Genomic DNA, 12043 nt, shown 5'->3' with positions numbered 1-12043 from the left:
AGAGGGCTACACTGACGAGAAGCTTAGCTCTTAAATTAAAGAATAAGAACATTAATGTCCAACCGCCTCTTAATAAATGAGCTTTATAGCGTTGACTCATCAAGATATTCGAATCCGGATGGGCGGCTTTCAGCAATTTCTAATAAACGTTAGTGACAGTTAACCAGGACGTGGTTTTACGTGCTCTCCGAAGTAAGGGGTTAGTAATTTGTTTCAAGGAAAACTCATAACAAATCGCATTAAAAAAAACCTTAACAATTTCTGGTCCGAAAAGGGAATCGAGGCAGTCAATAAAAATAAATACATCAAAATTAAATCATTATTTTCTTAAAACAATATTTTACTCCTCGACTACGGTCGACTGTTATGTTTATACATGCCAAAAAGCAATGCCTGTAATAAAAACTTGAATTAAAAAAAGATTTCCCTAATTTAGCTTACTTAATGTCTACAGTAGTCGAACACCTTGTACTCGCAACTGGAAACAGATTCTATTTTATTTATTACAAAGGTTCTTTTTTTATTTATTTTACAAATATAGTGCAATAGAAGTTATTCATGTGTGTGTGTAGGTACATAAATATTTGGGGTGAAAAATCTCTATGTTATTTTATATAATTTACAAAAAGTATTCGCGCTTGTTTGTTTTTTTTTTTTCAAAATCAATAAAAATGATGGTTTTGAACCTTACTTTAACATGTTATTTATAATTCATCCGATGAACTATATACAGTGGGATTTATAGTTTCTTTAATGTATTAAAACCACATCGCAAATTCAAAGAAATTATAAATTGCACTGTTACGACTTGTCCGCGAATTATAGCAAATTCAGCTTTACTTTCACGGTAGATATATCATGGATTTACCGCGAAGTAGCTCCAATCCAGTATCACCTAATTATTTAAGACAATGGTGCTAATTCTATTGTACACAAAACTCTTCAAACCAAATTGACAGATCCAAAAAATTGCGCTATGCATTCTACGGGTCACATTGCACTTATTGTCTTCTCTCAGAATGAGAAGGGTTAAAGCCTTACGCTAACGCTGGCCGAGTGCAGATTCATAGAAAGCGCACACCTTCCAGAACGTTATGGAGAACTCTCAGGCATGCGTTCCTCACGATGTTTTCCTTGACCGTTAAAGAAAGTTATATTATGTTAAGTGCTCAAATTAAAAAATGCACATAGCTCCGAAAAGTTACAAATGCGTGCCGGGAGTATCATATAGAGATACCCACTGGGCTATCAAAATTTTTTTCAACCAATATAATTTAGTTAAAACTTTTGTGTACAAATGACTGCACAATTACCCTCATAGCATGAGATTTGCACGCACAAGCAAAATTAACCTTATGTTCTTCGATTTAACGTCGTATTTTCTGCACTACTGCTTTTGTTTTACAAATATTCCGCTAGGGGCGCTGTAGAACTGTAGACAAACTTAGCTGTTAGGCATGATCTACTGAAAAATCACGTTACAGTATTCCTGCGAGCGAGTAAATTGTTTAACACTAATCCAATTGATGTCCGTAAAAATAATAAACAGATAAGAAATAACTTTGGTGTGTAAGAAACATCTTCGCACGCTTAACCGCATTGGAGTAGCGCGTGGGTTTATGCTCTAAAACAGTCTTCTGTGAGAAAGGAGACCAGCAGTGCAACAGTTTAAAGATAATGATTATTACGAAGCATCCTATATCGATTAAAAGCGGCGCGGTGCGGCGGCGGTATAAATTCAATAATTTTAGGTAGCTTCATGCAGCAGAAAAAATATTAGTTTAGGAACACAATATTATTGCCTGCTTTCAATTTAGCAATGAAGAAAATAAATGTCTTAATTTTTTATCACTGATGTAGAAAACTTTAATTGATTTGAATACTGCTAATGGCCGTTTTCAAGAACGACGAGCAAGGCAAAATGCTAAATCTAAGGACATCGCCTAAATCATTAAGCATTCGATTTACGAAATGCCTAAGGATGGTGAAAACGGGCATTAGAGTTACATTGGATAGATTAACGGGGCTGTCTATGTTCGAAGACAAAAAGTCACTGTTAAAGTTCTCTGACTACATTAATGCATATTTTAAAAAATACATTTAGTTAAATATCTAAAGATTTCAAAGAATTGTGTACGAAAACGTCTGCTCCATTGTAAAGCGTGCAAATCTTAAGGAAGGGTCAGAGGCTGTATTATATAGTTCTTCTGACAGGTCGCCAACTAAACAAAACGCATGATTTGACATCAACGGTTGGACACTAAACCTACATTTTTGGTGTGGATGCAAGATCGTATAGCGACTGTCAGAAGAGATACACAATCGCAGAATATTAAGTAGAAATTAAATCTTGTATTCTATAAATCCACAGTAAAACAACTTAGATATAAAAAAATCGCTCTGTCTCTTTCAATACAGAGTATTGTGGAAAGGACAGCTCGACTTTACAGGCGGTTGATTACTCATAATATGCCACTTATGTTTTGGTACAAGGCAAAGAAGAAAATAAATTATTGTCCAACACGACCTATACTTTTCATTAGGGTAGACATTGCTTTTATGCATGCATAAAGAGCATGCCATTGACTATGTTCGGTGTATAATTCTACTCGTTATTGAAATATAATCCTAATCCAATTCAAATAAACTCTAAAACAGTTTGCAAGATAGGAATATTTTAATTATTAAGTAGTTTTTTACCGTCTGGCACGCCATTTAGAATTCTATTCGGATCGGATAAGGACGATTTCATTTTAAATATATCTGTTCTATCGAGTTGAATCAAATCTTTAGGAATTTCTATGACCATTATATTTGCTGTGACTCAAAAACATTCGCATTATAAGCATGTTGCCGCCTTTAGTCCTATCGATTCAGTTTAAGTTTAGAACATCAGTTATGTACACGTCATGAAAGTTGAACGTAGGACCTCAAAGAATAAGAATAAATAAATAGTTTAATTTCATTTGTGCGTGCCCTAAGCGCAATGTTTAAACAACTTTACCCCCTCTCTCTCTTGTACGCCCCGCTGTCATCTATGGATGCCGCTAGGGCTGTTACCTTAGGTTAATTTCCCATAGATACTTTAAGGGTTGCCATGAGTAGTTTTTACACAAAATATATATCATGCAGTTACTCTTAAAAATAATTGCTTTTGTAGGATATAATAATTATGGGTAGATACAATGTTACCCGTCCTCATCATCACATCAACATATTACCGGCCCACTTCAAAGCACGGGTCCCACATTGAGAAGGGGTTAAGGCCGTAGTCCACCACGCTGGCCCAGTGCGGATTGGTGGACTCCACAAAACTTTGAGAACATTATGTCGAACTCTCAGACATGCATGTTTTACCTATGCAAAATAATAATTAATATTCAAAATAAACTTTAGAGGTGTCTATAATAATAATTGATGTGGTAACCTATTTTATTTTAGGATTCTGTTGCATCTAGAAATTATTTGTTTGGAATGCGTTTTAAAGACTTATGGAATTTATCGGTTAAATCATGGCAAGATGGGATTCCCCGCAAGCGTGTAGCGAAATTCACCAGTCATGCAGACTGTTTTTTTTCTATCGACCAATAAAAATTTGCTTTTATTAGTCCGGCATGTCGACCCACTTCAACAACTTTCATGACGAGAACATACAAAGTGTATGATAATATTTTCAGACAATCTGAGGGTGCTTTTAAATCTGTACATATAATATACTGTTTACATTGCAATTACAATGTGAAATGGTCGATATTATATACTTTGTACTTAAATATTATTTTACTACATCGGTAGTGTTTTCAGTTAAATTAATGTGCAGTTAACTAGCTAAAGATAACTGTGTTATGACTGTTAACAATAATACAGTGTATATTTATTATTTGTTGTTTTTTTAATTACTTTTTACGACCACCATGGCTTAGTTATGAGCGCTTTGGGCTCATTCTACGGTAGGGGCAGTTTGGGAATTTATAATTTCAGAATTATCTCCGACCTGTTTTGGTTAGATAGACTCTGTCTAGTTACCGGCCTCAAAGCGATTTAGAGGTTTTCGATACGATTCCGCTTAGAAAACGATCAGTTTACATAACTACCATACCCCTAACAAGTTAGACCGCTATAATATTTGACTCAGGGCTAACATATAGTGGAATAAAAAAAACAATAACTGCCTACTACCGCAATTTTGAATAGTCTTTCTGCAATATAAGAAACAGTTTAGTATTAATTTTATTTTGAATAGTTCGAGAATAAATACTAACGTATTTACTTATAAAACATCATTTGTACATGTAAAAATATAATCACAAAACTTAAGTTTAAGGTGCGTTAACATTCTTATTGCAGCAAGTCGGTTTGACAAATCTGCAATATTAAAAAAAAATAGTTGAAGTTTTTTTATAGACATCGTTGCAAACAAACAAAAACGGTTCGACGTGATTTTTTTCGTAGAGCTAAGTAGTCTGAGAGTGAGTTTTTAACAATTGGAAATTAGATGGAGACGCGGAACAGAGCTACCAGAAGCAAGATGACAGTCATAACACAGATAAATACAATAATCGAGCTCAACGTATTAATTAAAAAAATATATCAGTACTACTATCGTTTATGGTCGATATTTACAACTTTTCCAATCTATCTGACTTTATGAAAAGTTTTGCCATCTGCCAAAATGCCGAAAAACGTCGAAGATTGATATGTTTCAACTTTCAAAGAATTTTATAGGTTAGAGTTAACTATTGATGCAATATGTACGGGACGACTATGAAGTTACTATACTTTAGAACAGTTTTATATTTATGGAGGCAGATCTTCCTCGATAGTTCAAGAAGGAATAAGGCAAGTCATAGTCCCTACTTTATCTTAAATATCTTCAAAGTACAATGAATAACTCTATTATTATGTCATGAACATAAGCACAATTTACTTTGTATAAATAAAGCCACGCGGTTCATTCCCAAGAATGTCAACCAGCACCCTTAATCTGTATAATAATTATTATTAAATAATTAAAATATAAAATAATAATTTAGTCTAACAGCACTCTGCGTAATAACGTGTGACTCATCGTCTCGTTCTCTACAAATAAAATTTAATTATGACTAGTCGTTATAAAATAAATTTGAGCATGGAAACAAGCGTATTACACGACCATGCGACTATAAAAATATTATAGAAAAAAAAAAAACTTAAATACTTAAGTTACAAATATAAATTACAGGTATCGTCCGGTTCTCTATCTCGTAACACTAGCGCGTGAACACTCGGAAGTATTTATACAAAGTCCCCGGGCGGAGGGCCTCGGCTCACTCGATCACCACCACGGCGGAGTCGCGCGCGAGCCGCGCGGGCCCCTAGGGGCGCGAGGCGCGCGCCGCCTCCTCCAGCGCGCGCACCTTGAGCTCGCGCTCCCGCTGCTGGCGCACGAACTCCTCGTGGTGCGCGGGGTGCAGGAAGCCGCGCTCGCGCTCCATGAGTAGCTGGCGCTGCAGCTGCTCGTGCGCCGCCGCCTGCTGCGCCAGCTGCTCGGCGTAGGGCCGGCTCAGCAGGTCGGGGTGCGGCAGCGGCCGGTACGAGCCGCCGCCCAGCCCCAGGCTCAGCGCGTCCTGCTGCGCCTGCGCCGCCTGCTGCCCCGGGTGCAGGTGCAGGTGCGTGTGCGAGTGCGCGTGCGTGTGCGCGTGCGTGTGCGCGTGGTACTCGGGGTTGATGCCCGCCATCTGCAGCCGCACCATCGGGTCCGCGGCGAGGGCCAGTCGCTCCGCCGCCTCCAGTTGCGCCGCCGCCACTCCGGGATGCGGATGGTGGGGGTGGTGCGGCGGAGCGCCGCTGACAGGAACGGAGACCGGTGGCCCGCCCGCGCCCGCCGGCGGTATGCCTAGGCGCTCCAGTCGTTCCCGCTCCAATTGTGATAGGGCACCAGGTCCGTGGCCGGGTGGGTACAAACCAAATTGTACGGGAATGGCACCTTGCGGCGGCGGGTGCGGCATTCCATACCGCCTGTGCATTTCCAGCCAATGCGGGTCGAGTGCACGCGGTCCCACGTTATTTTTAAGTAGTTCCTCCTTTAATCGATCATTCAGTTCTCTTTCTCGCAGCTCCCTAATTTCTCTATCTCTTTTCTCCCTCTCGAGATGCTCAAGTTCTAGCCGCTCCCGCGCTCCGGCGGCTCCATACATAGAACTCAACTGGTATTGGAGCATAGGATCCATGCAATGCCTAGGCATGTTGCCAGGACTGAAACCCGCGTGTGGTCGTGCATATTCTGATAGTTGCCGTAACGCTGGTGTGTCAGGGTACCCAGGTGGTCTCTGGAACCTATCATAAGGCGAACTTATCGTCTCAATAGCACCCCTTGAAGGCGGTTTCGTTTCCGGTTTTTCTGGCGTCGCTATCTTTCTGTGTGCTTGTTGGGCTATTTTCTCCCTTTCCTCTCGATCTCTCTCTGCTTGCTTTCTAAGTCTTTCTTCTCGTTTACGCGCGAGCTTAGATTCTGGCACTGGTTTGAATATAAGATCAGTACGCGTGCATGAGTTATAATCACCGCGATTCCAATGTCTTAAAAATATCGCTGACTGTGATCTATGACACTCTGTATCTTCAATTTTAGGTTCTGGACTGGGGCCATGTGGGATGTGGGCAGGGCTGGGAATTTCCTCTTCTTCCGGCTGTGATTGAGTTTCCAATTTCAATTCAGGGTTTTCATCAGGTATCGGCCGCGGTGGACCGCGTAGATGCGGGTGACCATGTGGTAACTGATGGGGAGATCCAGATCTGCCATGCGATGCTTGCAAACCAGCCGCAGCTTGAGCGTGCAATCGTAAGCTTTCGATTGAACTTGGACCAGGTCCCGACTGTAATCCTAAACTCAATCCCGGATGACCCATAGAAGGTGGCTGGATCATAAGGTGGTTTGGATTTCCAGGTAACATTTTTGGGTGATGACGAAGAAGCATAGAGTCTGCCGGCGATAATCGCTCTGGGTGGTGGGCAAGATGATGTGAGTGATGATGGGTATGATTATTAGTCACATTGACACTCGAGGACGAACTAGTTGTCTGGGATAAACTTGCTGACAAGTGTAGAGGTGAACTTGCATGCGAGCTGCTTTTCTGTTGAGTATTAATTTTATGCTGGATAGACTGTGATGAGCTGCTCGACGTTGAATGCGATATAGAGAGAGTATGGTTAGTCCCTCCTCCAACGTGGCTAGGTTGCTTTTCAGTACTCGTATGTACAGCACTGTGATGACTGGTTGAGTGATGGTGCGTCATTGTAGTCTCATGCAGCTGGTGTCGTTCTGTCGTCGAATTCGGATGTCTCGGATCCTCTGTGCTCTCAGAAATTTCTCTCAGAGATCTTGTTGTCACTGATGAACTGGTACTATGATGAGCACTAAGCATAGTTGTTGATTCAATGGTTGCTGGTTTCACTGGTTCATGCCTTCCAGGCGTGCTCGCCGCTGGATGCATTGGTGGTATTGGGTGAGGTTGTGGTAATGGTCCATATGGATATGGATACGGCATTGAGTACCCTGGATGCGGGTGGGGGTAGTAAGGGTGCATGGCATGCGCAGCCGCGGCAGCCGAAAGCTGAAATATCGATGATGGGTGCAGCAAGGGGTGATGAGGGTGATGTAAATGGGACGCAAACGGATGGGGGTGTGGGCCAGGTTGCTGGCCAGAATGAATCATCGGACCAGCCATTGTTGCTGGTATTGAAAGTGGTGTAGGATTCATCAAATTAAGAGCAGAGTGAGACACTGGCGTATGTTGAATAGGCGACGCTGAAATTTGTCGGGGCTGAGATGGACTGGTCAAATGTCTGGAAAATGGTGATGTGGTCGCAGAAGGACGGGGGTGCCCCGGCGTTCCATTATGACTCGGATGGCTTTTTATAGGGGTAGGTGTGTGAGGACTCTTTACAGGTTGAATTGTACTTGCAGAATCTGATCCACTGCTTTGACTTTGCGAAACTGGCGTTATATGGGGTTGGTGCAAGAAATCTGGTTCTTTCTTTATACTTTCTATTCTAGGGCCTAGGAATGCACTGGGCATGTTAGAATTTTCATTTTGAGGTTGACTTGGTGGCCTGCTATTATTTTCAACGCTTGACATTGACTCTCTATCTCTCTCTGAACTTAGGTGCTGTGCTATAGCACTTCCGATTGGATATCCTGGTACTTTCACTTCCTTAAGTGACTGCAAGGGGTCAGACACGTTTTGTGTTGACAAGTTAGCAGGCATGTTATCTGGAACTTCTTGTTTAATTTTTAGATCTTGTGGCATAGATGAATCATTTTGGTTTGATTGTTGAGAGATCAAGCTTGCTCCAGTAAGAGTATGTGATGGAGGTACTTGTTGCATTAATGGTGGCATTGAACCATGCTTATCTAAGCCAGGGTGACCAGGGTGCCCATATAATGATGCTGGCATAAATCCATATGGCCCAACATTGGATCCACTCCCAACTGATATTAGTGGACCTGGTGGTAAAAGACCTGTCATTGATGACTGACTAAGAGCTGGAGGAGGCATATTCTGGCCAGATACAGGAATGTTAGAAGCTTCATTAGATCTAACTCCAAGATTTTCTGGCCTGATAGGTGGTTGAAACATTGGGGGCCTCAAGTGTGTGATTTGGTTATCAAGTTTTGGTGCATGTTGGGTTTTTAAATCAGTAGGTTGCTTGTCCTCCATATCAGATTCGTGAGATTTCATTTCTTGTGCATTTGCAGGAGAGATTGGTTCTGTATTTGATGCCACTGGGTGTTCCATGTGCGGTGGTGAAGAAGCACGAGGATTTGTTGGTGATGGGCTAATTCTTTGCATTGTGTCTAATCTTGGTGCACTTGGTGAATCCACTTTATTGTTTGATGATATTGTAGCTGTGAAAATTTCTGCAGTATTTTGATTTTTCATTTCGCTTGTTTCATCTCTAGGTTCTAATTTTATGACTGTTTTTAAGGGATTTAAATGAGGATTATGTTTATTAGGATCACTAGCAAAACTAATATTTGGAGGATACGAAAATGGCATTCCACCAGAGTAATCTTTTGCATTCCTCATAATTGAATTGTCCTTTGTCATATTGGCTGGGTTGAAAATATTATTTGGAGCACCTTCAATTTTTATGTTGTGATTAAGTTTGGGATTATAAAGATGGTTATCCTTGACAAAAAAGTTCGTATTTTCTAAATTCAGGGGTTTGCTAGATTGACTTAATACATGCCCAGAGAAATTGTGTGCAAGTGGATCTTTCGGATAGTCATCTTTTTGCAAATTCAATGTTTGCTCATCTGTGTCCATTTCTTCTTTTATTTTTATCTTTTCTATAGTGTCTGTAGACATAGGTGTTACTTTAGGTATAATAAGCTCTGTTTTGGAATATAATGCTAAAGGTCTAGGTTCCGTAGTATCCATGTTTTTAGGTGCTGACTGATTTGAATCTGTTTTCAAGTCTAGAACATTTCTTTCATCTTTATCAGGCACAACTTTAAATAATGGAGGTAGGTTATCTTTCTCTGTTTTTATAGTGGGTTCATTAATTTCTGCCTTTATCTGTGATTCCAAAGGCTTTGGTGGCTGTTCGGGTTCTTTGTTTTGTTCTTGATTTTCTTTATCAGGTTTACTAAAACTGAAATCGCACACCTCAGGTTCTGGTTCATGACTTTCAGTTTCATCAATCGCAGGAAAGCTATCATTAGTTAGGCTCTCTGATGGACTTTCTGGTGGTTCTTCTGCTTTCTTTTTCTTCATTTGAACATCACCATCCATAATACCTTCTAGTTTTGAATCGTCTGGAAGTCGCTTTTTAACTTTAGAAACATCAACTTTACCATTTGTAACTTTCTTTTTAATCTCCTTGCTGACAGGCGATGATAAAACTTTTTCTGGGGGTATATTATTATTTGTACTTTGTGGAATTGGTTTAATAGGTTTCTTAATTTTAGTATCATTATCACTTTCATCTTGACCTTTCTTTCCATTTGGAGTAGTTTGTTCTTTAGACTTATTCCTAGTTCTCATTCTGCTTGGCGAATCATCAGGGTTCTCAACTCTGCCATTATCAACCTTAGCTAAATCGCCTGCATCTCTAGAGTCACTGTCGTCTTCTGAATTTTCATCCTCAGTAACTGAACTCATTTCTCCAGTCTCTTTAGGGTTGGGTGATGGTCTGGGACCTATAGTATCTGGCACAGTAGGCGTTATTTCAGGAGTCTGCTCTTTGGGTGTTCCTGCACGAGAGTTTCTTGTGTTCCTCACTCTTCTTAAAGAAGTCTGGCGACGTCGCCTGTGCGGCCTATTACTACTAGCACCTGGGGTCTTTTTCCACAAATAATAGAACTCTACTAACTCAGATGTGTCTTTGTGGGGTAACAAGTCCTTTTTTATTTTAAAGAAATTCTTACCAAATTGTCGAATACCCTTCACAAATCTTTTTATTTCCTCCTCGGACCACTTTTTTTCTATACCTTTTGGAACAGGACATTTCACAAGAGCCTGTAGAGCCCTTCCAGGGTCATAGCCTGAATCGTGTAGGACATCTAAAGCATTGATAGTGGTATCATCGCGACTTGCAGCTACACAGCCGTCGTCTGGAGATCCTCCGTCACACATACCGGCGAACGCTGCCATTGAGCGAGCGGCTCTCAAGTACATAACCAAGTCTCTGTCTGTAGCCTGAGCAGGCAACCATCGCAGCTCCTCGCCGCCAGGATACGGTTCGTCGAGCACGAGTGTACCGTGGCTACGTATGTCTGGCAAGCACGCGTAAATATCTTTGTCTTTCACGGGTTGGTTCGGTGTCACTTGAACCTCCCCTTGGTTCTGGGCCATGGTAATGTTATCACTATTTACACTGGGATCCAATACCTCACTCACATAATATAAACAGTCTCGTATACATAGTGTTCGGATTAACTTTGAACAAACACACACTGCAGTCCGATTTAAAACGTTTCATTGATGGTTCGTAAAATAGTAAGTATGCCAATATACATAATTATTAGTGCTAATGGCCACCATTACACGATGCATTGTGCTTCATTTTATTGACTAACACGAAGCGCTTCATTGCAACAATTTGTCTCACTTTGTTGTATCACGTAAATACTTGCAAAATTTATGTATTTTCTTGTATTTCACTGTTATTTAAATAAATGCTATCTACATGCTACCCTTTTGTTTAGCTTCACCTTTCTTTGGCTCTTGCCATAGACAAATTATTTTCTATAAAATGGCTGCCACGACGGGATATTTTGGGAAAACGTTCCCTTCTAGGCATTTCCTTTATAATAAAATTATCCCAAAAGTAGCCCAAAAGTAGTCCGAGACTCGCTTAAATATGATTCTGTTAAAAATGTTATAAATTTGTTATATTTTGATATAATTAATTACTCATAAGATTAAATAATCAATCATAAAAGTAAAGTAATTTAAAATATTTTCGCCAGCAAGTTTACTATTGCACAATGAAACGTCTGCTACTGGCTCCAGACTATGGAGGGTAGAGGTAAGGAGAGTCATCTTATATGGGAGAAAAGTTGAAAAAGTGTCCAGTGTATGCGCTAAATAACAGTTCAAAAATCCTCCACAATGGCGCTGGTGGATGCACACGGTATGGTATGAATGTAGCAATCGTAGATGAATTGAAGTATGCCGAGTTAACATTTTTTATGGCATTATCGACTAAAGTAGTTAATTATTGAGAATTTCAACAACTTACGTTGTACAAAATATTGTGGTAAATATAACCTTACTTCCTTGTATCTCCATACTTCCTTGTTTATTTTCAAGCCTACTCAAACAATATTTATATTTGGCGCTTCTTTTAAGAGTTACCCTGATGCAAATGTGGCGCCATCCTAATTTAATACATTTTGACGACACTTTTTCATATACACAGATGACTCTCCTTACCTCTACCCTCCATACTCCAGACGATAACATTTTTGTCTATTGCTGACTTTATCCAGCATTTATTATAATAAATATTTTGTGATAGTATAATATAAAATGGAAATTAAATCATTTTGTAATATAAT

At 40.1% G+C, this 12043-nt stretch overlaps 1 protein-coding gene across 1 annotated transcript; it reads right to left on the bottom strand.

Moving 5' to 3' along the window:
• Window positions 1-3324: 3324 nt before the first annotated feature.
• LOC120629055 (arginine-glutamic acid dipeptide repeats protein-like) lies at window positions 3325-11199 on the bottom strand. The gene has a single exon (XM_039897800.1). The coding sequence runs from the start codon at window positions 10833-10835 to the stop codon at window positions 5355-5357; it is 5481 nt and encodes a 1826-aa protein (XP_039753734.1). The 5' UTR covers window positions 10836-11199; the 3' UTR covers window positions 3325-5354.
• Between the last annotated feature and the right edge of the window lie 844 nt (window positions 11200-12043).

The sequence above is a fragment of the Pararge aegeria genome, chromosome 13 (assembly GCF_905163445.1).
Source record: "Pararge aegeria chromosome 13, ilParAegt1.1, whole genome shotgun sequence".
Lineage (NCBI taxonomy): Eukaryota > Metazoa > Arthropoda > Insecta > Lepidoptera > Nymphalidae > Pararge > Pararge aegeria.
This window is presented reverse-complemented; position numbering and strand designations above follow the sequence as displayed.

Bases quoted from the DNA above. Each gene is read 5' to 3' on its own strand.
- LOC120629055 (XM_039897800.1), bottom strand. From the start codon at position 10,835: ATGGCCCAGAACCAAGGGGAGGTTCAAGTGACACCGAACCAACCCGTG.